The sequence below is a fragment of the Herpailurus yagouaroundi genome, unplaced genomic scaffold, assembly GCF_014898765.1.
Source record: "Herpailurus yagouaroundi ecotype Mexico unplaced genomic scaffold, PumYag 209, whole genome shotgun sequence".
Lineage (NCBI taxonomy): Eukaryota > Metazoa > Chordata > Mammalia > Carnivora > Felidae > Herpailurus > Herpailurus yagouaroundi.
The window spans coordinates 5,777,561-5,804,828 of NW_024412440.1; the positions used below are offsets into that span (position 1 = coordinate 5,777,561).

At 35.1% G+C, this 27,268-nt stretch overlaps 1 protein-coding gene across 3 annotated transcripts in view; it reads left to right on the forward strand.

Annotated features, from left to right (window-relative positions):
- BRINP3 (BMP/retinoic acid inducible neural specific 3) overlaps positions 1 to 27,268 on the forward strand; it is a 402,427-nt gene that overhangs the window by 178,378 nt on the left and 196,781 nt on the right. For all 3 annotated transcript variants that reach the window (XM_040453613.1, XM_040453615.1, XM_040453614.1), the window contains exon 3: positions 6,597 to 6,787. In XM_040453613.1, the coding sequence (XP_040309547.1) occupies positions 6,597 to 6,787 (191 nt within the window). The remainder of the gene's footprint in view (positions 1 to 6,596; positions 6,788 to 27,268) is intronic.

Sequence of the window (27,268 nt, forward strand, 5' to 3'; positions counted from 1 at the left end):
TATATATTTTACATCAATACTTTGACTAACAGCTCTTCAAAGGAGTGGCTTAATTTAGATGTAAATAACAAATTTCTCTATTATGTATATATCTGTGTAGGCACAAACATGTAGTACCCTTATATTTCTATTAAATAAGTTTCCTTTTGGAATAATGAAATTGACTACAGTAACTGAATTATGTGGTGTCTCTTAAAATTTGGATAGAACCTTATCTATTAAATTACAGAAAGTAACTTAAAGCTAGGTAAGGTAAAATTAATTTTAAGTCATTTCATAGCTCTGAAAATTTAACATTTTTTTAATAATTAGAAATATACATTACTAGCCACAAATCATTCTTTAAAAAGATTCTCAGTAACCCCCACCTCCACTTTATGTAATTCAATGAAATAAAGAGGCTACAGCTACAATTCTTGTTGCTTTCTGGACTGGGGACGATATTTTGTTGCAATCATGGTAATTTGTCTTCTTTAATCTACTATGTGTTGGCAGTTCTTGCAAAATACTACAGTCCTTAATGGTGCTTCTCAAAAATTCTGCATGTACACATTTTACATAAGTCCTATTTTTCATAGGGTTTTTTATTTCAGTATTTTATTTGCCTAGATTCATTGTACCAAATTCCTAGCCTCACCCAAAAGTATCTCTCAAGCTTTAAAAACTCCACTACTGGGGTGCCTGGGTGGCTCAGTCAGTTGAGCATCTGACTTAGGCTCAGGTCATGATCTTGCAGTCTGTGAGTTTAAGCCCTGTGTCAAGCTCTGGGCTGACAGCTCGCAGCTCAGAGCCTGGAGCCTGCTTTGAATTCTGTGTCTCCCTCTCTCTCTGCCCCTACCCTGCATATGCTCTGTCTCTCTCTGTCAAAAACAAATAAATATTAAAAAAAAAAAACAACTCCACTACTGTTAATTATTTTTTAAAGTTTTATATCAAGGGGCAGGAGGGTAAAAGAAAGTGGAATCACTCTCCTGCCAACTGTTTAGCATTCAGCTGCTTTAAAAACACTAGCTTCAGAGCTAGTCATCTGGGCTGTTAGAACATTTCCCTTTTACTGGCCAAATGGAAAACAACGTCATCTGTGGGATGTGAAAGCTTTAAGGAAAGAACATCCAAATAACCTTTTCTATATGTAACAGTTACACATAATAAAAGTATGAGGAACTAGTATTGATTGTTAGTGGCATTTTTAAAGACCAGTATGATTTTAATAAGGTTATTGCTACTGAAGATCAGCAAGTCAATTTACGATTCTTATGGTGAATTTGTTTGGTGGATATTAGTGTTTGGGAAATATATTTTGTTTGACTATTCTGTTGTGTATGCAAATTTAATTAAGATTGATGGAATTAAACTTATAAGCCAACAAATGTAGTGTTGTGACAAGTGATATAATGATAGACTTTTAAGGCATAAACAACTTTATTTAGTGTACATTAGCAGTTAAGGATTTTTTCAGCAACTGCATCATCTGATTTGGTCAGTTTTTTTAATGCTGCTCTTCCTTTGGTACTGAACAGTGACAGAGTCTATATTTTTCAGGAACTGGATATACATGTGTAATTTGAAAGAAATTACGGTAGTTAATATATTTTAAATACACTGAGTACTTTAATGTATTCACATAGAATTTAAATACTCACAAGAAAGGTCAATGGCAATATGGCAATGATGTAATCATTATTTAAATGGAATGCGTTGATGTCATTCTTGTTTTCCAACCTTTTCACATGAGATGGGCACAGATAAAATTATAATAAATGTAGAAAAGTAAACATTACATAGACATACATAATAATAGATGCCTGCAAGTCAGACTTTTTAGCAGGCAAACATACAACTCTAATCAACTAATAGAGGCTTCTTAGAGCCAACAAAAGCATTTTCAAAGTAATGTTCTGGCTGAACTGTTTATAGCCCATTTGTGTGTTCCACAAAATAGTGCTGCTTCTAAAAGGGCTGAGTTACATTAAACTCTAATGATTGTGCCTCTTTTATTTAAAGGCTTCCAAAGGTTATGATGAGAAGATATTTATGTACTGTGAAGGCTTCAGGTAGAATGGAGCATTCACTTAGATGCCACAATGTTCTTATTTAATACAAACATAATGAATCTGGATGGAATCCTTGGATCCTTTAGGTAAAATGTTCTCATTATGAAAATCATACCCGACAGCACGTTATCAATTCAGCATTCCATTGCTTTGTTTTTCCAAAATTTAATGAATGCATAGTCTAGTTGCAACTGAGGTGAATTGTATCTTCAGGATGAAAAAAACTGCACCCGTAAGTTTCCAATTTATATACAACCATTACTTCCTTATTGCCTTCTCAAGTTACCCCAAAGTCAAAACACTCTGCATTACTTATTATGTACTGGATTATATTACTAGAAAGCAAGAAAACGAACCAACTAATAACCCCATAATCTTGATAGTTTTTCATGACAAAATTTCTTTTTAGTTCATGCACTTGTTCATCCCAACAAGCTGCAAGGCTGGGGTTGGGGGATGGGGATTTGAATCATCATTGTTCATTAGGGCCCCTGGCTGATGGGCCAGCATAACCATACAGGGCACACTTTGTCAGTGAAAGCAAGTCACACAGCCACACTGATTGTAAAGGACACCAGTAACTGCAATCCTATCCTGTGCCCAGGATGAAGAGACACTGAGTATTTGTATTCATATCTAGCGTTCACTACTCACAGTGTGGTACTTCACTGTCCAGAGAGAACTTCCTTTACTTATCAGCACTTCTCAGGATTATTTCAGTACTTTCCATCTGAGTTTTCACAAAAAATTTGTAGAGATTGTAAAAGTGATCGTGTGTCATTACAATACAAACGGATAATATGGAGAGTGGAAATGAGAGATCTCATAGCTCAAATCAATATTTGTGTTTTTTACACACACACACAATTACACTTTCGGATATACATAATGAAAGTATAATGTATTACTTCATCTGTATATAAAACATAAAAGAAAAAGTAGAAAAAAAGTTTTAGATGGAGCTCTTGAGATAAGAATTTGCTGTAATTACTAACAGTAATGTTTTTTTAATTAATTAATTTAATTAGTTAGTGGGTTGTTTAATTTGTGTTAGTATTAGTCTTCATTGGGTGATACCTTCAAAGAGTCTGTCCTCTACTTTTGGTTGTTGTGTGACAGAATAATCAGAAGGGATGGCAAAGTGTTTTGTCCATCTGAAATGTTAGAATATTCATGTCCATTTTTATCTTGCTTAATAATAAAATCTTTGAGCCTTTAAGGTAACAGTTTTTCATCTATAAGCCTAGCAAGATTTCTGGTAATAATAACAATAGTGAACAATTAATACTTTTTTTTATTTGGTGCTAGAAATTGATTTCAGGAAATGACATGTTTGTTTTAGAGCTTTCATGTTTTATGAAAGTAAAGTAAATCAGGAAAGTAAAGTAAATCAGTAAATCAGGAAATGACATGTTTGTTTTAGAGCTTTCATGTTTTATGAAAGTAAAGTAGTAAATCAAGTCAGAATAGATCATGGGATTTGATTTGAATACTCATTAGCTGCTAAAGATAAGAAAGACTAGAATTGTGCTCTTCAAATATGTATTTACGCATAGTCATCTAGCCCGAAATACTCAATGATTTTAAAAGAGTGTATATGGTATGTAAAATACCACAATTGAATCAATCTTCTTGGTTATTCAAAGTCCAATTAATTCACTTAGCAGCTCACATATTAGTCTATGAATGCATGCATATGAGTTTATAAATTTATCACTTTAAACCATTGAAGAAGATATGCCAAAATTCTAGGTTCATGTCACTCTCTTGACAAGATCATAACGTTTTTCAGCAAATAAAAAAAAATAAATGTTCAAGGGTAAGTCTATAAAGTTTGGAACTGAACAACTATTATTTACATCTTGGTTTAATAAATTACTTCTTAGACGTATTATATGATTATATAGTTTGAGATATATCACAAAATATTAAAATGTAAATATTTTATTTTTAATTCTTTTAAATTTATTTATATACTTAGAGAGAGAGAGAGAGAGAGAGAGAGAGAGGTAATGAGTGGGGAGGGCAGAGAGAAAGAGGAAGAGAGAAAATCTCAAGCAGGGTCCCCACTATCAGTGAAGAGCCCAATGGGGACTTGATTTCAGGAACCGTGAGATCATGACCTGAGCTGAAATCAAGAGTCAGATGTTTAACCGATTGAGCCACCAGTTGCCCCAAAACTTAAATATTTTATTTTAAATGCTCTTCTTCACCATTTTGAATATACACTTATATTATATATGTATCATATATAATATTATATATGTATCATATTACATATGGTATCATATATAATATTATATACGTATCATATATAATGTATATATGTATATATACATATATATGTATATGTATATATGTATCATATACAATATTATATATGTTACATATATAATATTATATATGTATCATATATAATATTATATATACATATGTGTATATATAATACACAGGTACAATTTAGGTAATTTTTTATAAAAAGAAAAGACATAAAATTGTTAATATCAACCCAGGTTTTGGGAAAAAAAGACATTCTTACTCTCTTCTGAAGAAACATGAACTAATAAATCCAGCATAGTGTCACTAAAAATCCTGTATTTACTGAAAACAGAACACTGACAAAATTTTGGAGACAATATACTGAATTATCTAATAGTTTTCTTCAATGTAGCGGCATTAGTGTTGTTTGTTAATGCAAACTCTGGATCCCACTTCAGTCCTAATGGATCAGAAAATTCTGGCGTAGAGTTTCTATGTGATTCTACTAGGTGCTGAAATTTGAGAACCACTGGTAGAACAAAACTGTTTAGATCAGCTGATTTATAGAGGAGACAGCAAGAGTTTCTGAAGGAAAGAAACACTAAATTGACTTACTCTAAGGCCGAGTCTTCCCTAGATTCCTTAGTGAATCTTATCTTCTAATTAATCTCCAAAAGACTGGGTGGATTGTTGGGCTGACAAATGTGTGTCACACAAGCAAAATATTCATAGTTAGAGACTCTGTCAGAGAGATGCCTCTTTGTTCCGCAAGTATTTACTCTTCTTTATTCTGTGTAAATCTCTTCCCTGCTTCCCCGCCTTTAGCAACCTTTTTTTTTTTTCTCCCCTCAGAGACTGCCTAAATATTAAATATCACCTCTCCAAAAGTTGCCATCCTGGTCACTTAAAATAAAATAGGGCCTCACTGTCCACAGCCAGATGGCTCATCACAGCAGGCTGTCTCTGGTAGCTCTCAGCACTTACAGTCCTCTGACATGTGTTTAAAATTTAATTTAATGTCTTTTATTTATTTATTTATTTATTTATTTATTTATTTATTTAACATTTATTTATTTTGAGAGCTAGAGAAGGAGCAGCAGGGGTGGGGAGAGAGAGGGAGACAGAGAGAATCCCAGGCAGGCTCCACACTGTCAGTGAGGAACCCAATGTAGGGCTTGAACTCACAAATTATGAGATGATGACCTGAGCCTAAATCAAGGGTTGGACCCTTAACCAACTGAGCTACCCAGGTCACCCAGTTTTATTTATTTTTCAAACTTTCTCTAGAATGTGAATTCCATTTGGACATGGACAGTATTGGTCTGCTTTACTGATGTATCCTTATCATGCACTGTTTGTTGGTACACTACAGGCATTTTGTGGGGAAAAATATAAATAAATATAGAACATCTTTATACAATATTACTTAATATTTTATTTGCCAAATAGTAATTGAGTTAAACAACACGCCTAGTAGTATTAAGCCTGGTTGAAGGAATTCTTTCCTGTGGAAGGTATTTGAGATTTTTATCAGACCAACCCAGAATAATTCTGTACAGTTATCAGGAGATGCATTTCCCCATAGTTCTTTTCTGAAGTGTTATTAGTTTGATTTCAACTCAATATAAATGTATAAATCTTTGTTTAAATGTATAAATCATTTATAACCATATTTTCCATTTCCCTAATTTGGCCGAATCCACCTGAATGTCATTTGCATCTAGAGAAATTGCTAATCAAGTTGAATTTAGGTTTCAAAATAGGTTGTAAACAATAATTATTGTAAAAATATTTCTCTTTTGGTTATGCTTTTAAAATTCTTCCACAGCGCTATAATATTCTCGAAGTGTTTTACAGGGTCCCATGCTAAAGTGAATAAAGAAAGGAATCATTAGAGTTATGAAAATAAATTCATTCTCTTTTTTCAATTTCCCTCAAAAATAATTAAATATTACCTTAGTGTTTTTTAATGGCTCTACATTCATATTCTATGCGTAATGAAATCATTTTTATGAGTACGTCTTTCCTTGGGAAAAAACGAATGAGGGAAAGCTGTTTCTTTTACGTGACTTATTTTTCCTTTATGTGATTTGGTTTTCAGAATATTCACTCGAGTTACATAAATTATAAATGTTGCTTCTCCTACTCATAGCACATGACATATTATTACAGGCGAGACTCATTGTAATGTGGTGACCCCAGCTAAACTACCAAGTGAACTTTTCAAATGAAAACATTCAGGTAGATTGTGTATTTATGAATAAAAATAAATTTGCTTTTCAGGGAGTTTGGCCGCTGGAAAGTAAATAACCTTGCAGTCGAGAGGAGAAATTTCCTTGGCTCTCCTCTGCCTCTTGCTCCTGAATTCTTCCGCAACATAAGACTTTTGGGACGCCGACCTACCCTGCAGCAAATCACAGAAAACCTTATCAAGAAATATGGGACACATTTCTTGCTGTCTGCTACTCTGGGAGGTACGACTCTTTGAAATATTTGCGCCTATGTATGCTTGTGTATAAAACTGTATAAACCAAGTAAATATGTGCTGATTAATTCAGATAGCTGCAGTTTGAATAATTCTAGAATTCATTCACTAATTTGTTCAATATGTTTACTGAGTTATTACTAAATGCCTTTTATGGTATTCCCAATGGTGAGGCAGATGGTTATTACCTACTTCTTACCTGAAGGCAGCCTACAATATAATAACATGCATTAAATATAGTCTTAGTTATTACACTTTAAAATGCAAGGTGATGTGACAAATTTTATTTAAAAAATGAATAACAAACAGCCCAGTCACAAGTGGAAGTCATCACTTCAGGTTGCAGAGAGCAGGAAAATTTCCCTGGAGTAAACCTTAAAGATCTAAAATTATATTTGTAGCACTATTTTAGTATCTTTGATTGTGGTGGATATATGATATGAAAAGACTGATCAATAAATGTCAATTATGATGTACAATGTAAAAGTAGGGATTAATAAAGTCACTTCTTCAATTTATAAATGTTTAAAAATTAAGAAAACGGTGGTTTTAACATCATTAAATATGTTTATTTATCATAGTGATGTATAATTCAGCATTTTGAATACAATGAAATGATATTTGGGGAGGTAACATGTAATAGGGAAAATACAATTTTCCTAAAACTTATAAGTATCCCAGAATTCCATGTATTTCATTTCTTGCAGGACTTTAAATAATGTCCAGCCATTTTATTTAGAAATAAATGTTACTTTTTCCTATAATGAAGAGCACTGAATATTATTGGGTAGGAAAGCCATGGAAACAGTGATTTCCTGCTTCCTTGTCAGTTCCCCAGTAAGTTTACTAAATACGGGCAAACTGATTCACACCAATGGGGAGGTGGTGTGAAAGGCCACTTAAGTTCTTCAGTTTTCCTATCTTAGAAAATGAGTCATTTCTTTCCTTTACCTGCCAGTCCAGTCTGTCAGTAAGTCGTGCCAGTATTTCCCCCCCAAATATATCCCATGTCAAACCTTTCTGACTTTTACTTGAACATCCCTAGACCAAGTCATCATGTTTCTCCCAGAATACTCCTAAGGTCATGCTCCACACAGATCCTTATAAAACTTGAATCAGGTCAAATAATTCCCTGTGTCAATTAAAACCTATAACTAGCCACTTAAAATCCAAATGTCTTGCTATGGCTTATAATGCACTACATGAGTGATCTGGCACTGACTTTCATCACAGACCTCAACTTTGCTCTTTCCTCATCATGCTGTATTTTTCAGTGAGAATGACCTTCAAGTGTTTCTGGTCAATATTTCTGCTTAAATGTTACTTTCCCGAGAGGGCTTTCCTGTCCATACCTCCAGGAACAGTGCCCAGTTGTCCACCAATAGTCTCTACTATTTTATGATCTTACTTTGTATTCTTAATTGTATTTATTTTATTTTTTCATGTTTTAGTATTTATTTTGAGAGAGAGCACAAGTGTAAGAGGGACAGAGAGAGAGAGTGGGAAAGAGAATCTCAAACCCTGAGATCATGACCTGAGCCAAAATCAAGACTTGGATGCTTAACCTACTGAGCCACTCAGGCGCCTTTTTTATAGTATTTATTTTTATGTGAGATATTTTATTCATTAGTTTCCTTATTTATTATCTGTAATTTCTGCGTATTTACTTGAAAAAAAGGGACTTGCTTATATTTGTCATCAATTTACTCTCATAGTTAGAAGCACACAATATATCCTCATGAAATATTTTGGTTTTTTTGTTTGTTTTATTTGGATCCTGATTTTTATTTTTATTTTCTTAAATAATCTCTACCCCCAACATGGAGCTCGAACTCACAACCCCTGAGATCAACAGTCACGTGCTCTACTGACTGAGACAGCCAGGTGTCCCTGGATCCTAATTTTTTTAAGTATTTTTTATTATTTATTTTTATTTTTTAATTTACATCCAAGTTAGTTAGTATATAGTACAATAATGATTTCAGAAATAGAATCCAGTGATTCATCTGCTACATATAACACCCAGTGCTCATCCCTACAAGTGTCTTCCTCAGTGGCCCTTGCCCATTTAGCGATCCCCCAACCCACAACCCCTCCAACAACCTTCAGTTTGTTCTATTTATGAGTCTTTTTTGTTATTGTTGTTTTGTCTCCCTCCTTGTTTTTATATTATGTTTGCTTCCCTTTCCCTATGTTCATCTGTTTTGTATTTTAAATTCCACATATGAGTGAAATCAGTGTGACATTTGTCTTTCTCTGAGAAATCTTGCTTAATGTAATACCCTCTAGTTCCATCCACATTGTTGCAAAAGGCAAGATTTCATTCTTTTTGATTACCGAGGAATACTCCATTGTATGTATATACCACATCTTCTTTATCCATTCATCTGTTGATGGACACTTGGGCTCTTTCCATACTTTGGTTTTTGTTGGTAGTGCTGCTATAAACATTGGGGTGCATTCATCCCTTTGAAATAGCATCCCTGTAACCTTTGGATAAATACCTAGTAGTGCAATTGCTGGGTCATTGGGTAGTTCTACCTTTAATTTTTTAAGGAGCCTCTGTACTGTCTTCCAGAGTGGCTGCACCAGCTTGCATTCCCACCAGCAGTGCAAAAGAGTCCCCCTTTCTCTGCATCATCACCAGCATATGTTGTTGCCTGGGTTGTTAAAGTTAGCCATTCTGACTGGTGTGAGGTGGTATCTCATTGTAATTTTTATTTGTACTTCCCTGATAGTGATGTTCAGCATTTTTTTCACGTGTCTGTTAGCCATTTGGATGTTTCTTTTGAAAAGTGTCTATTCATATCTTTTGCCCATTTCTTCATTGGATTATTTGTTTTTTGGGTGTTGAGTTTGGTAAGTTCTTTATAGATTTTGGATACTGACCCTTTATTTGATATGCCATTTGCAAATATCTTCTCCCATTCTGTTGGTTGCCTTTTAGTTTTGCTGATTGTTTCCATCACTGTGCAGAAGCTTTTTATCTTGATGAGGTCCCAATAATAGTTCATTATTGCTTTTTATTCCCTTGCTTCTGGAGACGTGTTGAGTAAGAAATTGCTTTGGCCGAGGTCAAGAGGGTTTTGCCTGCTTTCTCCTTGAGGATTTTGATGGCTTCCTATCTTACATTTAGGTCTTTCATCCACTTTGAGTATATTTATGTGTACGGTATAAGAAAATGGTCCAGGTTCATTCTGCTGCATGTCACTGTCCAGTTTTCTCACCATCATTTGAAGAGACTGCCTTTATTCCATTGGATATTCTTTCCTGCTTTGTTAAAGATTAGTTGGCCATACGTTTGTGGGTTCATTTCTGGGTTCTCTATTCTATTCCATCGATCTAAGTGTTTTTGTGCCAGTACCACACTGTCTTGAATACAGCTATGTAATACAGGCTAAAGTCTGAGACTGTGATACCTCCAGCTTTGTTTTTCTTTTCCAGGACTGCTTTGGCTATTCAGGGTCTTTTCTGGTTCCATACAAGTTTTAGGATTGTTTGTTCTAGCTCTGTGAAGAATGCTGGTGTTATTTTGATAAGGATTGCATAAATTTGTAGATCACTTTGTATAGTAATGATGTTTTAGCAATATTTGTTCTTCCAATCCATGAGCATGGAATATTTTTTCATTTCTTTGTGTCTTCTTCAGTTTCTTTCATAAGCTTTCTATAGTTTTCAGTGTATAAAAATTTCACCTCTTTGGTTAGGTTTATTCCTAGGTATTTTATGGTTTTGGTGCAATTGTAAATGGGATCCATTCCTTGATTTCTCTTTCTGTTGCTTCATTCTTGGTGCATAGAAATGCAACTGATTTCTGTGCATTGATTTTGTATCCTATTACTTTGCTGAATTCATGGATCAGTCCTGGAAGTTTTTTGGTGGAATCTTTTGGGTTTTCCATATAGAGTATCATGTGGTCTGTGAAGAGTGAAAATTTGACTTCCTCCTGGCTGATTTGGATGCTTTCATTCCTTTCTGTTATCTGATTTCTGAGTCTAGGACTTCCAATACTATGTTGAATACCAGTGGTGAAAGTGGACATCCTTGTCATGTTCCTGACCTTAGAGGGAAAGCTCTCAGTTTTACCCCATGGAGGATGATATTAGCAATGGGTCTCTCCTACATGGCTGTTATGATCTTGAGGTATGATCCTTCTATCCCTACTTTCTTGAGGGTTTTTATCAAGAAAGGATGCTATATTTTGTCAAATGCTTTCTCTACATCTATTGAGAGTATGATGTGATTCTTGCCCTTTCTTTTATTAATGTGATGTATCACATTGATTAATTTGTAGATATCAAACCAGCCCTGCAGCCCAGGAATGAATCCCACTTGATCATGGTAAATAATTATTTTAATGCATTGTTGGAACAAGTTGGCTAGTACCTTGTTGAGAATTTTCGCATGCATGTTCATCAGGGAAGTTAGTCCATACTTCTCCTTTTTAGTGGGGGGTTCTCTGTCTGGTTTTGGAATCAAGGTAATGCTAGCTTCATAGAAAGAGTTTAGAAGTTTTTATTCCATTTCTATTTTTTGGAACAGCTTCAAGAGAATAGGTGTTAACTCTTCTTTAAACGTTTGGTAGAATCCCCCTGGAAAGCCACCCGGCCCTGGACTCTTGTTTTTTGGGATTTTTTTCTTATATTTATTCATTTTTGAGAGACAGAGAGAGATAGAGCACAAGCAGGGTAGGGGCAGAGAGAGAGGGAGACACAGAATCTGAAGTAGGCTCCAGGTGCTGAGGTGTCAGCAAAGACCCCAATGCGGGGCTTGAACTCACAGACTGCTAACTGAAGTTGGAAGCTTAACCAACTGAGCCACTCAGGTGCCCCTGGGAGGTTTTTGATTACTAATTAATTTTCTTTATTGGTTATGGGTCTGATCAAATTTTCTATTTCTTCTTGTTTCAGTTTTGGTAGTTTATATGTTTCTAGGAATCTGTCCAGCTCTTCCAGATTGCCCAATTTATAGGCATATAATTGCTCCTAATATTCTCTTATTTTTGTTTTATTTCTGCAGTGTTGGTTATGATCTCTCCTCTTTCATCCTTGATTTTATTTATTTGGGTCCTTCCCTTTTTTGGGGTATCAAACTGGCTAGGGGGTTTATCAATTTTGTTAATTCTTTCAGAGAACCAGCTCCTGGTTTCATTGATCTTTTCTACTGCTTTTGTTTGTTTGTTTTGTTTTGTTTTGGTTTTGTTTTTGTTTTTGTTTTCCATAGCATTGATTTCCACTCTAATCTTTTTTTTTCCAATCTTCTTCTGGTTTGGGGTTTTATTTGCTGTTCTTTTTCCAGCTCTTTAAGGTGTAACATTAATGTTGTGTACCTGAGACCTTTCTTTCTTCTTTAGGAAGGCCTGAATTGTTATATAAATCCCTCCTATGACCATATTTGTTGCATCCCAGAGATTTTGGCTTTGGACTGTGGTGTTATCATTTTCATTGGCTTCCATGTACTTTTTAATTTCCTCCTTAACTTCTTGGTTAACCCATTCATTCTCTAGTAGGATGTTATTTAGTCTCCAAGTATCTGTTGTCTTTCCAAATTTTTTCTTGTGGTTGATTTTGACTTTCATAGTGTTGTGGTGTGAAAATATGCAAGGTATGATCTCGATCTTTTTGTACTTGTTGAGGGCTGATTTGTGTCCCAGTATGTGCTCTATTCTGGAGAATGTTCCATGTGCACTCAAGAAGATCTGCTGCTTTAGGATGAAATGTTCTGGATATATCCGTTAAGCCCATCCAGTCCAGTGAATCATTCAGAGCCATTATTTCCTTGTTGATTTCCTGCTTACATTGCTGCAAGTGGGGTGTTGAAGTCCTCCATCACTGTGGTATTATTGTCAATGAGTTTCTTTATGTTTGTGATTAACTGATTGATATATTTGGATCCATCACATTTGCGGCATAAATGGTTACAATTGTTAGACCTTCTTGGTGGATACACTCCTTAATTATGATACAATGCCTTCTTCATCTCTTGTTACAGTCTTTATTTTAAAATCTAGATTATCTGATATGACTATGGCTTTCTCCAGCTTTCCTTGGCAACCATTAGTATGATAGATGGTTCTCCATCCCCTAACTTTCAATCTGCTGGTATCTTTAGCTCTAAAATGAGTATCTTGTAAACAGCATATAGATGGAACTTGTTTTCTCATCCATTTTGTTACCCTATGTCTTTTGATTGGAGCATTTAGTCCTTTGACATTAAGAGTGGATAATGAAAGGTATTAACTTATTGCCATTGTGTTGCCTGTAGAGTTGAAGTTTCTGGTGGTGTTCTCTGGTCCTTTCTAGTCTTTGTTGCTTTTGGTCTTTTTTGTTTTATTTTATATTTTCTCCCCTCAGAGAGTCCCCTTAAAATTTCTTGCAAAACTGGTTTAGAAGTCACAAATGCTTGTAGTTTTTGTTTGTCTGGTAAATTCTTTATTTCTTCTATTTTGAATGACAGCTTTGCTAGATAAAGAATTCTTGGCTGCAAATTTTTTCCAACTCAGCACATTGACTACATCCTGCCACTCTTTTTTGACATGTTAAGCTTCTGTGGATAGGTCTGCTGTGAAACTGATGTGTCTTCCCTTATAGGTTAAGGCCTTTTTTATTTCCTTGCTGCTTTCATAATTCTTTCCTTGTCTGTATATTTTGTGAATTTGACTATGATATGCCTTGTTGATGATCAGTTTTTGTTGAATCTAATGGGAGTTTTCTGTGCTTCCTGGATTTTGATGTCTGTGTCTTTGCCCAGGTTAGGAAAGTCTTCCACTATGATTTGCTCACATAAACCTTCTACTCTTTTTACCCTCTCTTCCTCTTCTGGGGCCCCTATGATTCAGATGGTGTTCCTTTTTAATGAGTCACTGAGTTTCTCTAATTCTTATATCGTGCTCTTTTGCCCTAGTTTCCCTCTTTTTTTCTGCTTCATTATTTGCCATATGTTTGTCTTCTCTATCACTGATTCGCTGCTCTGCTTCATTTACCCTTGCTTCTGTGGCATCCATTTGAGATTCCATCTCAGTTATTGCATTTTTAACTTCATCCTGACTAGATTTTGCTTTTATCTCTACAGAGAGGGATTCTATGATTTTTTCCAACCCCAGATAGTATTCTTATTATTGTGACTCTAAATTCTGTTTCAGATATCTTGTTTATATCTGTGTTGATTAAGTCCCTGGCTGTCATTTCTTCCTGTTCATTCTTTTGTAGTGAATTCCTTCATTTCATCATTTTGGAGAAAGAAAAGAGTTTATAGAATTAAAAATAAAATTAAAAAAAAATTAAAAAGAACACACACAAAATCAAATAAAGAAAGCTAGATCCAAGGTGTGTTTTCTTCTGGTTGTTGAAAGAAGCTTGATAGAAGAGAGAAGAAAGGGAAATAAAAGAAAAGAAAAAAAATGAAAAAAAAGTAAGATATGTTTAAAAATTTAAAAAAAGTCATACAATAACATAGAATAAAATGAAATGAATAAAGTAAAATAGACTAAACAATTTACAAAAAGTAGTAAAATATAGTAGAAAAATAAACTCTTTTTTATAAAAACAGAAAAAAAGTCTCTTTTTGTATCCAAGAATAAGAAAAATAAAATTAGATGGACCATCGGACAGAATGAAATCCTAACAAAATTACATGCAGTTTCCCCTAGAAATCAAACTATGAAGTACGTACTTATAGTATGTATACTAAGCACTAAGCAGGGGGGGAAACTTGTGGTGCCTCTAGGGCATGTTTGATGTAGGTGGACAAGACTTGGTTTAATCACTCTATACTCCACTAGGTATTACTGCTTAGCATACTAGGGTGGATTGGTGTGGCTTGCTTATATGTCTATGCGCATGGGCAGGGGAGGTGAAAATGACATCCTCCATCTTCCCAGTCTCTAGCATCAAATCTCTGTGCTCTCACCAAATGGCAATCAAGCACCTCTCCTTTGTCTCGAGCTTCCATCCGCTACCTGCATCTCCACTGCCTGGGACCAAGCTGTCAGCCTGCCAAGTGGTACCTACCTCCCAAATTTTATCTGAGATGGGGCTGTGTTTCCAAACCCTTCACTTCTGAAGGTCCTGTAGCTTGAACCTGCTCCTAGCTTCTGGAGAAGGGTCTTGTGGAGTCGGGGCCAGTTGTCGGCCACCCTGAGAACAGTCATGCGACTGCACCACTGTAGAAGCCCAATGTCCCAGAAAAATTTCACATGATCATGTAGCAGCAGCGGTTCAAGGACTATGGTAAATCACAACACACATCTGGTACCAGGCTTCTTCATACCTTAGCATCTTTGTTCCACCAGCAAGTGTGGCTGTAATCTGGGGTCCGCTGGGACCTTTTCCTGTGTGTACACTGCACGGCCTCTACCAAATGTCTTCCTGGCCGGGGAACCATCTTTTCCCGTGTGGCCTGAGGACCCCTTGGACCTTGCTGTCTGCTCCTGAGGATTTGTTCTTCCTACCAGACCACCGCCAGGTTTCCAGCTGCGGAGTTTCCAACTCTGCGCTCCCCTGTTTATAGAGTCCTAAAGTCAACAAAACTTCTCCTTTCTCCCTTGCTTGTTCAGTTCCTGAGAGTGTTTCTACTCTATTGCTCCAGCTGCTTTTGAGGAAAGTGCTTTTCTTGTACTCTCCCCCGCTCCATCTCTGTCCTGTCTCTGCAAACAAAAACAACTCTCCACGCCCCTGCAGCTTCTCTCTTCCCCATTGTACCTCTCTGTGCCACATACCTGCCAAGTTATGTGCCTTAAGTTATGCAGATTGTTGATCGGTGCTCAGATCAATTTTCTGGGTGTGCAAAATGGTTTGATGCTGACATAGCTGCATTTCAAGAATGAAAGAAACAGAAAATTTCCATGCTGCTCCACCAACTTTGCCCCTCCCCCTTTCTACTTATGAAATATTTGTTAAATTAATATGTGAGATTGCATTTTGCTTAGAGGCTGTGGTTTTCAAGTTCACCAAATAGATGTCAAAAATATGATACACACAGAGAGTAACCGAGATCTAATTCAAGAAGAAAGGTGAATGAAAAGCAAACACAAAGAACCAAAACAGTCGGTTAAACAAAGATTCAGAATTGGAGAGAATCAGGATGCAAGCAAGAGCAGGTGAGCAAGGCATGGAGAAGTTGGTAAAGGAAATTCCTGGGCACATTGAGGAAATATAAGTGTCAGGTGGCCTTAAGGAATTACAGGTGGAAGATGTAGATGGTTCTGGGAGACAAGAAAGGTCAGCCATGAAAACTCATTATCTCTGTCCTCCATAAATCAATACACTAAATAATACGATGAAGAGATCAGACAAAGCTGGTATTGAAAATTAACTCCCCCATCTTTTTTTAACTAATTGTGAAATTGTTAAAAAATGCTAAGTAACTTCTCTGATTTTAGGTTGTTTTTAGGAGAAAGTGGGAGAGTAATATCTATGTTGTAGGGTCATGGGAAGATTAATGTCTATGTAGGAAAATACTCTTGGCACAATATATGGTATGATGTAAACATGTAATGCACTCATGTTATTGTTATTACAGCAGTGCAGATAGAAATAATTATAAAATATCCCAATAATTATAAAAACTTATTCTGTGAAAGCTGCATCTATATAGGTTAGTGAGGTCAATGATTATTAATACAGTAAAATCTGAAGTAAAAGTGAAAATCATTACTCTAACTTATTTTATTTATTTTTATTTTTTAAGTTTACTTACTTTGAGAGAGAGACAGAGAGCATGAATGGCGAAAGGACAGAGAGAAAGGTGGAGAGAGAGAGAGTCCCAAGCAGGCTCTAGACTGTCAATGCAGAACCCCATGTGGGGCTCTAACTCACAAACCATGAGATTATGACCTGAGCCATGATCAAGAGTTGGACGCTTAAATGACTGAGCCATCCTGTCACCCTAAATTCCTTTAAAAAGTTCAGTGGTTTGGGAGCACCTGGCTGGCTCAGTCAGTTAAACATCTGGCATCAGCTCAGGTCATATCTCATGGTTTGTGAGTTACAGCCCCATTTCAGGCTCTGTGCTAACAGCTCAGAGCCCGGAGCCTGCTTCAGATTATGTGTCTCCCCCTCTCTCTGCCCCTCCCACGCTCATGTTCTATGTCTCTCAATAATACTTAAATGTTATTTTTTTTTTAAGTTCAGTAGTCTTATACTCCTATCAGGCTTCATTGTGGAGAAGAATTTCGGAATATAAAATATATTCTCCAAATAAGAAAAGAAGAAAGTAACAGGGGAAAGGCAGAGACAGAAATTAAAAAGGTGACTTTTTAATTGTTTTCATTGATTTGGCATTGTGAATGCCACATTTGGGCCTTCAGATTGGTTTTTGTTGTGTATGTTTTTATTTGTTTTTATGAACATGGTTCAAAAATCCTTTGTGGGATTAAATCTTTTCTTCAGGTTGATTATTCAATGATGATAATATAGTCTCTTAAAATTGCTTTTCTTTAGTTATTTAAGTCTTATTCAAGCATTTTATTAAAGGCAGAGTGGAGTAAGGTGGGGCTGGGGGGTGAAGAAGGGGAAGAAATAGAATTGCCATACTCACTAGCCTTCTAACCTCTGACTATTACTTAGATTTAGTGTTCCTTATATTTTCTATTGGAATTTTCTTTTTTTTCTGTAAATATTACTTATGTTTTCTTTCAGGAATCTCTGCTGGATGATGTTAATAATTTAGCTAAAATGCATGAAATTATTTACGTAGCTTAAGGATATAAACTATTTACAATTAACAACTACACCAGCTTGATTTCAGACGATTTTTTAAATATTGCTGTTGTAATTACACTAAGCCTTTTTTGTTGCTGTAAGTGTAGTTTAGTTTTACATGTTTTACCTAGTTGAACATGAAATTGTGTTTTTCCATTAAAAAATGAGATTTGTGGTGTTTAATTGGAGCTAATTCTCTCTCTTAACTGAGTAAGTAACAACCCTAATAATAGCACACTGAGGATGTTATGTATATAAGTAAACATTTTAAATGAAAAGACAGTTGTTTTTGCTTCTTAAGTAACTAGATCTTCAACTAAATTTAAACATTTGGAAACGAGTTGAGTATAAAATATTCACTGTCAGTACTACGGTGATGAAAAACAAATAAATGAAAAATGTCTTTTTTCCCTGAGTTATTTAGTACATCATATTATTGACTTAGACATAAAACTTTGGATAGCATATTTGAAGCCTTTAATGGGATATTTTATGATAGATAAAGCCAGTGATTGAATTATCTCCCTATAGGGAAAAATAAATTATAAAAAAAACTTCTTCAATCTATATCATTTTCCACATTTATTTCATCTTATAGCTTCCAGACTATTTATCAATAGAGTAATTCAGCTTGCTTCTATTTGGATAATGATATCTAAACTCCATCACTGGTTAAATATCTAAACTAAGCTACTCAATTTGAAGAATCAATCTTGAAAAAGATTGCACTACTGGGATATATTGATTTCTAGCTATGGAATATATTTCATGACTGCTTTTATAATATATTTCATTATAATACAATATATGACAAACACTGAAATAAAAGTGTATCTGTGTACTGAATATAGAACAACAACAAATGAGAATAGGAAAAAAAAGAAAAAGATCTTAAACCTACTGGGTTGACGGGAGAGGGAGGGTGCCTACTATGAAGCAACAAACCTAGGTTCTGCACCAAATGAAAAAGACAAAAGACTATGCAAGATGGAGCCCAAAAATTGCACTTAAAATTTTATAAAACCTTGTAACAAAATGTTTATAGCAATTTTATTTTTTAATGTTTATTTATTAGAGAGAGAGAGAGAGAGAGAGAGAGAGAGCACACACAAGTACACTAGTGGGAGAGGGACAGAGAGAGAGGGAGAGAGAGAATCCCAAGCAGCTTCTGTGCTGTCAGTGCAGAGCCCGATGTGGGGCTTGATCCCATGAACTGTGAGATCATGACCTGAGCGAAAATCAAGAGTCTGACACTCAACCTACTGAGCCACCCTTGTACCCCTATAGTAATTTTAAATGGGACCTGATCCCCATCTCCAGTATTATGCAGATTTGTGTAAGAGTCATTGTTACAGCCCTGAGCCACATATAGTCTCAAGAGCATATGTGTGGTTCCCTATCAACCCAGGCTCTCTAAAGCCTAACACACTGAAGAGGAGAACAAAGCTTGTGCTCTCTCCTGACAAGCACAACCTGTAGAGAAAGAGGAAGAGGTGGGGTTACTCACATAAGTTGCTCTCCTACACCAGCCTCTCTGTTAACTCACTCACTGCGCTTCTTCTGGTAGAATCAGGAATGCAGGGACAATGAGGATTGTTTGGGAAAAACACCTTCCCAGGAAGAGGAGTGCAGGGAAAAGCACTCTTTACTTGATAGAGATAGTTTTAAAAACTCAAACTCAAATTCATTCTAGAAGCAACTAGATAATCTATTAAGATTTGTTCATTTGCAACTTTGGAAAATATTTTTCACTCTCAGTAACATAAAAACAAGTCCTGTTTGACTACTGGCTTTGAATGCACAGAGTTTTAAAAGCCATGATTAAATTTTTAGTGGAAATAGTTATATTTTTTAATGTGTGTGGTTTTTATTAATTTTTTTCCTGCAAGTGCTTCTTATGAGAACATATCTTGTCATTACCCCATTATTCAACTTAAGCATTTTATCAGATATATAATTTTTTTATATAAAGAAAATATTTGCTTTGTTATTACAATGGAAAAACACATGATTGAATGTCCACAGTAGCATTAACTTACTAGCATAGTTATTCATTATAATGAATACTACTGGGGCTCCTTGGTGGCTCAGTTGGTTAAGCATCCGACTTCGGCTCAGGTCATGATCTCACAGTTCGTGAGTTTGAGCCACGTGTCGGGCTCTGTGCTGACAGCTCGGATCCTGGAGCCTGCTTCGGGTTCTGTGTCTCCCTCTCTCTCTGCCCCTCCCCCACTCATGCTCTGTCTCTCTCCATCTCTCAAAAATAAATAAATGTTAAAAAATTTATAATAATGAATACTACCTCAATAACCACTTAGTATATAAGTTGTTATGGTTGCAAAGCTCTAGCTTGAAAAGTGTTACCATATGTTGCTTGCATGTGTATTTCTTTCAAGAAGAACAGAGCAGAGTCAGGCAGTAATATACACTATAGGTAGAACAGCAATTCAATTTTTAAAAATTTCCTTGCATCCTTATGAGGGTAAGATTCCAAATATCCTTGTTTAATTTCAGAAATACTCAAGTCTCACTCTTCTCTATGTAAATTACATTCTGTATAAAGTGTCCACAGATAGTTTTAACTCTACATTATATACAACCCTCTTTCAAAATTGATTAGTGACTGTGTTTCTCATTTTCATTTGGCCTCATCTTAGGAAATATAAATTATTTTATTTTAGTTTAACTATAACATAATTAAAGGAGCAAATCTGAAAAATATATATGTAATTTATTTCTTGAACAAAAAGAAATACTCACTGAAAATGCATGGAACTATTTCCTCTATTAGAATGCATAGTCTGCTTTAAGAAAAAAACTGAAAGGAAAAGCAATCTTTTCTGAAACTTGTAACCCAGGGAATCATTAAGCTAATGGTATTGAAAAGGAAAAAAAAAATACTTAAAAAAAACCTGCCATACTGTTTTTTAGAAATAAGTATATACTCATGCTACTTAAGATTAGTTATATCCGTTCCTCTCTGTCTCAGTCTCTCATCTCTCTCTTTCACCTTGTATCTCTAATATTTCTCTGATAAATTAAATGTTTTAAAAGTGAAAATTAAAGCAATATTGTTAATTAAGTTTTATTGGTTTATAAGACAGTTATCTATTGAAATGCTTTGAAGCCATTTATATAAATAATCATATATATAACACAAAAGAAAATGGGATTAAAATTGCTATGCCGCTTGATCTTAATAATGACCTTACTGGCAACTAAGTCAAAAGATAAATGTTAAGTTTTGGAATTTTATAAATTATATGTTTGTTTTTTTCCTCTTCATAGCACTTTGGTAAGGTAGATAAATGTCCACTGTTTGACAAACACGTGCTGAGTTACCTAGAACAATGCAAAGACCCAAGACCTTCCTTAAAGGAACACACAGGTGACTAATAAATACAGACGTTTAAACTGGTAATAAGTTTACTGTGGTTTAGAGCCTCATTACTCAAGTGTGGTTCATGGTTCAACGCCAGCACCACCTTGGAGTTTGTTTGAACTGCAGAGTCTCAGATTCCATCTCAGATTAATGAATCAGAATCTACATGTTAACAAGATCTGTGGGTGATTTATATGCACATTAAGTTTGAACAGCACTGTTTAGAGTATCTATATAAATTTAGAGTGTTCTTAACTCTTCCAGAAGTCTCACTTCTGAAAATTAATGTTACCAAAATAATAACAGGAGTCTATAACTATATATGTAACAAAAATGTTCATTATAACATAGTTTGTAAACAACTCCAACATAGAGGGGACTTCATTGCATTTCACTCAGGGTTGATTCAGTTTCATCTGACATAGGAACTATTTATTTCTAGTTCTTCTTTCATGTCATTGTTCTATAGAGAATATAATGATCTGGGTAATTTTGCTTAGAATTTTCTCAGATGTTGTGGGGGATAACTGTTAATAATCATAAAGTCAATTGCTCTCATTTGGAGTGTTTTGCAAAACACATTATGTTTCTTTGTTGAGGCTCTATAAGACCAGTTATTTCCTTTCCGTAATATCTTGCAGATGCCAATTGGTGTTAAGCCAACAAGTCTGTTTTTACTTCTTTTATATATTTGGCTCTGCTTCTTGTCAGAAGCCTAGTTTTCTCAGATTGATGTTTTTTAATATCTATTTGTTTCCGAACCACTGTTTTTTTTTTTTTTTTCAAGAACACTACATTAGTAGAAAGATGTCATCAGGATGTTTACCTTTTAACATGTTAAACTAAGTAAGAATGCTCATTGGTAGTGAGCAAAATATTATCATATTTTAGCACAAGAAATAATGTAATCTCTCATTACCAAAAAGTAGGATAATGTTTTTCAGTTAAAATTTTACATCAAAAGTAAAACCTACAATTACATTAAGCTGTGTTTGCACTGATTATTCCTAAGAGAAAGATTTTTATAGCAGTTCTTTATAAGTAAACCTGACAAAAAGCAAAACAGACATTTACAATCAGATCTTCCAGTGTAAGGAAATTGAATGACCAGGCAGACATCTGCCATAAGTTTAAAGTGTGTGTGTGTGTGCGTGTGTGTGTATGTGTTTGTCTGAACAGAATGTTATATGTTATAGGTTGGTACACTGATCCAAAAGCGGAACAATGAGGGACGCCTGGGTGGTGCAGTCGGTTAAGCGTCCGACTTCAGCCAGGTCACGATCTCGCAGTCCGTGAGTTCGAGCCCCGCGTCAGGCTCTGGGCTGATGGCTCAGAGCCTGGAGCCTGTTTCCGATTCTGTGTCTCCCTCTCTCTCTGCCCCTCCCCCGTTCATGCTCTGTCTCTCTCTGTCCCCAAAATAAATAAATGTTGAAAAAAAAATTTAAAAAAAACAAAACAAAAGCAGAACAATGACAACATAAAATACAGTCAACATATAAGAGTTATTGTCATCATATTAAAGAAATAAAACACAAAATAAACAAACGAACAACCTTCAGTGGACTTTAACTATAATAGCTGTGTCTCCCTAATATGCTTTGATTGTGGATCCTCCATGATTCTGCTCTGGTTGTCTCCTCATTCCAAGAATCAAGTTGAAGAAAGTTCTCTTTGGAACACCCTGTCCTCCTGGCAAATACAAAAAGCTAAAGAGTTTGTGTAACTTTGCAATGCTTCTCAAAAACTTTTACTAGATCATGACCTACTGGCTCTTATGTATTCTACTGACCAGAGTGTTATCCTTTCCAATTCCAGTTTAAAGGGAATCACCCATGAACTGTTTATAGTTCTTCTTTACAATGGACCATTGATCCATGTATGCGTGTTTGCATCCATGATAGTGCAGAAAATAATTACAAAGATAATGCAATCGACTGCATCATCATTATTTATTTATCCTTAGGATGCTTTTATTCATTCTATTATTCATTGTTTTCTGACTTGTTCTGACTTTTTTTTTAATTTTTTTTTTAATGTTTGTTTATTTTTGAGACAGAGAGAGACAGAGCATGAACAGGGGAGGGGCAGAGAGAGAGGGAGACACAGAATCCGAAACAGGCTCCAGGCTCTGAGCAGTCAGCACAGAGCCCAACGCGGGGCTCGAACCCACGGACCGTGAGATCATGACCTGAGCTGAAGTCAGACGCTTAACTGACTGAGCCACCCAGGCGCCCCTGTTCTGACTTTTTGAAAGCATTACCTTTATCCTCAGTAACCATATATATATATATAGATATATATCTATATATATATATATGAGAGAATGCAGATTGAGAAAATCCAAGGAAAATATAATAGGGCAAAAGTTCTTTAAAATTTCTCTTCTTCATGGACATAACATAGATGATTTGAAAATTAGGACAGAAAAATACATTATTGTGAGGTCCATTGCATATCAAATGTACCTCATCACCTCTTACGAGCCAATCATAGGATGACATTAAGGTCATGATTGTTTTTTGTTATTGTTTTATTGTCTTCTGTTTTGCATTCTCCCTAAAAGCATTTTTCAATATGTGCTCTTAATGTCCATAAATGACCACAGTATTTTAGTTATAAAAGACACAGCTGCATGATTTCTGTGTGAAATGATCACATCTTTTTATATCCACAGTCATTAATCCTTTTCACTTTCTAACAAACTCAGAATGTTGAATCATTTTCAGAATCACATTTAGTTTTTACAAAATGTGTGGATGCCCTTTGGTACTCATGTCATGCTTATGAGTTACAGCTGGCTTAAAAAAATATGAATAAAAATGGCATACGAACACAAATTTTAGTTGGTTGAATAATATCTGTTTTCAAATCTGAATATTGTGTTATTTATGTAGAATTTGGATGAACTTTTATAATCAAACACTTAAGAAAAAAGTTACAATTAAAATCCAAAATGCATTCTTCCTTAAGACTGACTGTGAAAGTTTCAAAGAACATGAAGACCATAAACATACTCAAAACATGGTAGTTATATATAACCTAAAAAGACCAGATCTCTTAGAGGAAAGAAATAGGCCTCTTTTCAATGTAGATTGAGTAGCTTTGTTAAAATATCTTAGATATTTAACAATCCATGATTTATAACACTTGAAATTTAGCATAAACTACCCAGCTTACATCGCAATGTTGTCTGTTGTTAACTAAGGGTTTAAAACAAGGTATTCATGAGAGAACAATTAGGGTAATTTAAACTGCCTCTCATGCTTCACTGCAGGGAAAGCTCCTGCATGCATGGATTAATGTTCAACTGTAGACAAGAACTATGGGCAGCTTCTGAATGGATTCCCTTTATCCAATTCTTAGAAAGAATAACCAACTGCTATCTCTAATAATCCCATATATCTTGATTATAAGATCCAGTAGAAACCAGTTTTGACTAAGTCCAGGTTCCTGTGGTGAAATACAATATCTATGAAATGCTAACTTATAAAAATTTAAAACCTTCTCATTTGCTGTTAGGCCCTAAGCAAAAAAAAAAAAAAAAAAAAAAAAAAAGGAAAGAAAATAGAGGAAACCAACATTTATTGTGCACCTTAGATGTGTTCTGCCAGGATCTATGGAGGAATTATATTGCTTAGTCTTTTCAAACAGGTGAGAGTAAGCTATTGCCTGTCTTTTAGAAATGGGAAGGCTAAGGGCATGTACTTTACCAAAGACCCATAGTCATCAAGTTAGGGGCCTGTGGGCTGTCAGGATTTACCTTCCTATACAGCTGACTCCAAAACTCATGTTTTCCTTTCTCATATTTTATCATAATTCCTTCAAATTAATAACAACAAAGATTGAACTAAAACTAGTGATAAAAGTATATTAATATTTACAATATTTTTCCTTTGATTGTCTCTGTGCACTATAATATATATTTACTCTCAGGATAGAAGGAGGAAAACACATTGACCTGTACCTTACAAGCAAATGTAGACACTTTGGAAAACAAAGGAAATATTGTCTTTTAATCTCCAGTAGATAATGAATGGAAACTACTGTTACTCATGATGATGATTATGGGCCACCTTTTTTCTATGCACATCTTTGATTGCTTGAACTTATATTAGGATTTGTTATCATTCATATTGTAATGTAGGACCACTCTGAAATAGTAATCCTTAGTTTTTGTTACGTGTCATTTTCTAAATTATCATGAGGCACTCTAACATCTGCAAAATATTCTTTTTTTTTTTAAGTTTATTTATTTATTTTGAGAGAGAGGGAGAGAGAGAGTGTGTGTGCAAGCAAGGGAGGGGCAGAGAGAGAGGGAGAGAGAGAGAATCCCAAGCAGGCTCTGAGCTGTCAGGAACCTGACACTGGGCTGGAACCCACAAACCACGGGATCATGACCTGAGCTGAAATCAACAGTTGGACACCTAACCAACAGAGCCACCCAGGCACCTGTCTGCAAAATATTTTTAAATCAAGTATTTTAATTTGCTTTTAAAATAAGTTTATGCTACTCCTCTCTTTTTGCATGAGATATGACTCAACTGAGGGCCTACAAAGGAATTAATAAAATTCCTTCTAAGGAGTTTTCATCAGAAGAGTGAAGACATATAGAGGGATACAGTATTTAAAGGACTATTTTGAGAGATATTTACTTTCTATGTGTGGATACAGATTGTAGGACCAGGGTTCATGGATATGTAAAAGAAGTAGAAATAGAGGCTTCTGTCCATCACAAATATGACAATGCAGCTAAAATTACTAGAAATGTGCAGATATGGAATGAGTTATTTTATTTTAAGTTTAAGAAATTGGGTGAGTAAAAGAGAATAATACCTTGCCAACAACTTTCAAATTCTTACTGCAGTCTAGTCGTATTCTAAACCTTTTATGGATGTTATCTGTTTCATGCCTATAGCTCCTCTTAGTAGAAGGAATACTATACTCAAGTTCCATGAGAGGAAATTGAGTCAAGTTATACAATTCAAGGTCATTCAGTTACTAAATATAAGCCAGTATTAAAGCTCAAATCTGTTTGGCACTAGCAGTTGGCATAGTTACATTGAAACTATAACAATTAATTCTATATTTTTCTTCCTTCCAGTACCTCATAATTCAGTGAAAGAGTCCATTCTAGTGGTCTAATTATCTCCTCTGATCAATGATGTATACTTTTTCAATTCATGTTGGACAGCTCCAGTAATAAGAAAAGTCACTACTATACAAAAAGAGACCGTGAGGATGACTCTCCTTACGTATTTAAAAGGCTTTCTTGAATCTCCAGAAGGCAAAACTAATTTCTAATAAATCAATTGAACCAATATTTTAGATTTAATGTATCACTGAATTGAAGAAAAATTAGATATTATTTCAAAGAATAGATAGTTACGCTTCTTTCCATCTACAGGAATCTGTAGAAAACACTGTAAATGCAAGGAGGCTAAACTTGGATATTTCGGTGTACTTTCTAAATAAAATCACTTGAGAACTGCCAAATCATCCACAAATTTGTTTTAGTCATAATATTAAACTCATAAAACTTACTTATGTGAATAAATGTTTTAAGTCATTTTCACTTTTTTTCTTTTCTGTTTTTAATGTCTATTTATTTTTGAGAGAGAGAGAATGAGAGACAGAGAGCATGTGTACAGGGAAGGAGCAGAGAAAGAGGGAGACAGAGAATCCCAAGCAGGCTCCCACACTGTCAGTGCAGAGCCCAATGCCAGACAACCCACAAACCGGGAGATCATGAATGGAGCCCAAATCAAGTCAGAGGCTGAAGCAACTGAGTCACCCAGGCGCCCCTCTCACTTCTTTCTTGTGGCTGCAGTGTATTCTACTTTGTAGATGCAACATAGTTTATTCTTACTGATGAGGTCTCTGGGTTGCTACAAATATTTCAAATAAAGCCACAGTAGGAAGCTTTTTGCATATCTTAATCAGTGTTTTTTGGGATAGATTTTAAAAGTAGAACTGCTGAGTCAATCATTGCTAACTATTGCCAGATTTCTCTCTGGTTACATCATTTTGCATTACCATCAGCAATATATCAGAGGGCATGTTTCCTTCCAGTTTGCCAACATCTATGGCAAGGTTGTCAAACTTTCGGATTTGGGAAAATTCCGTAATTGCAAAGTGCTATATCAATATATTTTGAATTTGCATTTCTTGTACTATTTTAACCTATATCTCCGGTATTTTCTGCTTTATTAAAAGTGTTGTCATTAAAACAACTTGACAAGTTTCAGTCTTTAGTACTCACTATGCAGTGTTTTTCTTTTTCTCACTTATTAATATTTGGTCCGAATTCTACAATATCTGATATCAAGATTGTTAACTTTGTTTTCTTTTAATTTACATTTACCAAGATCTTTGTCATTTTGTTTTTAAC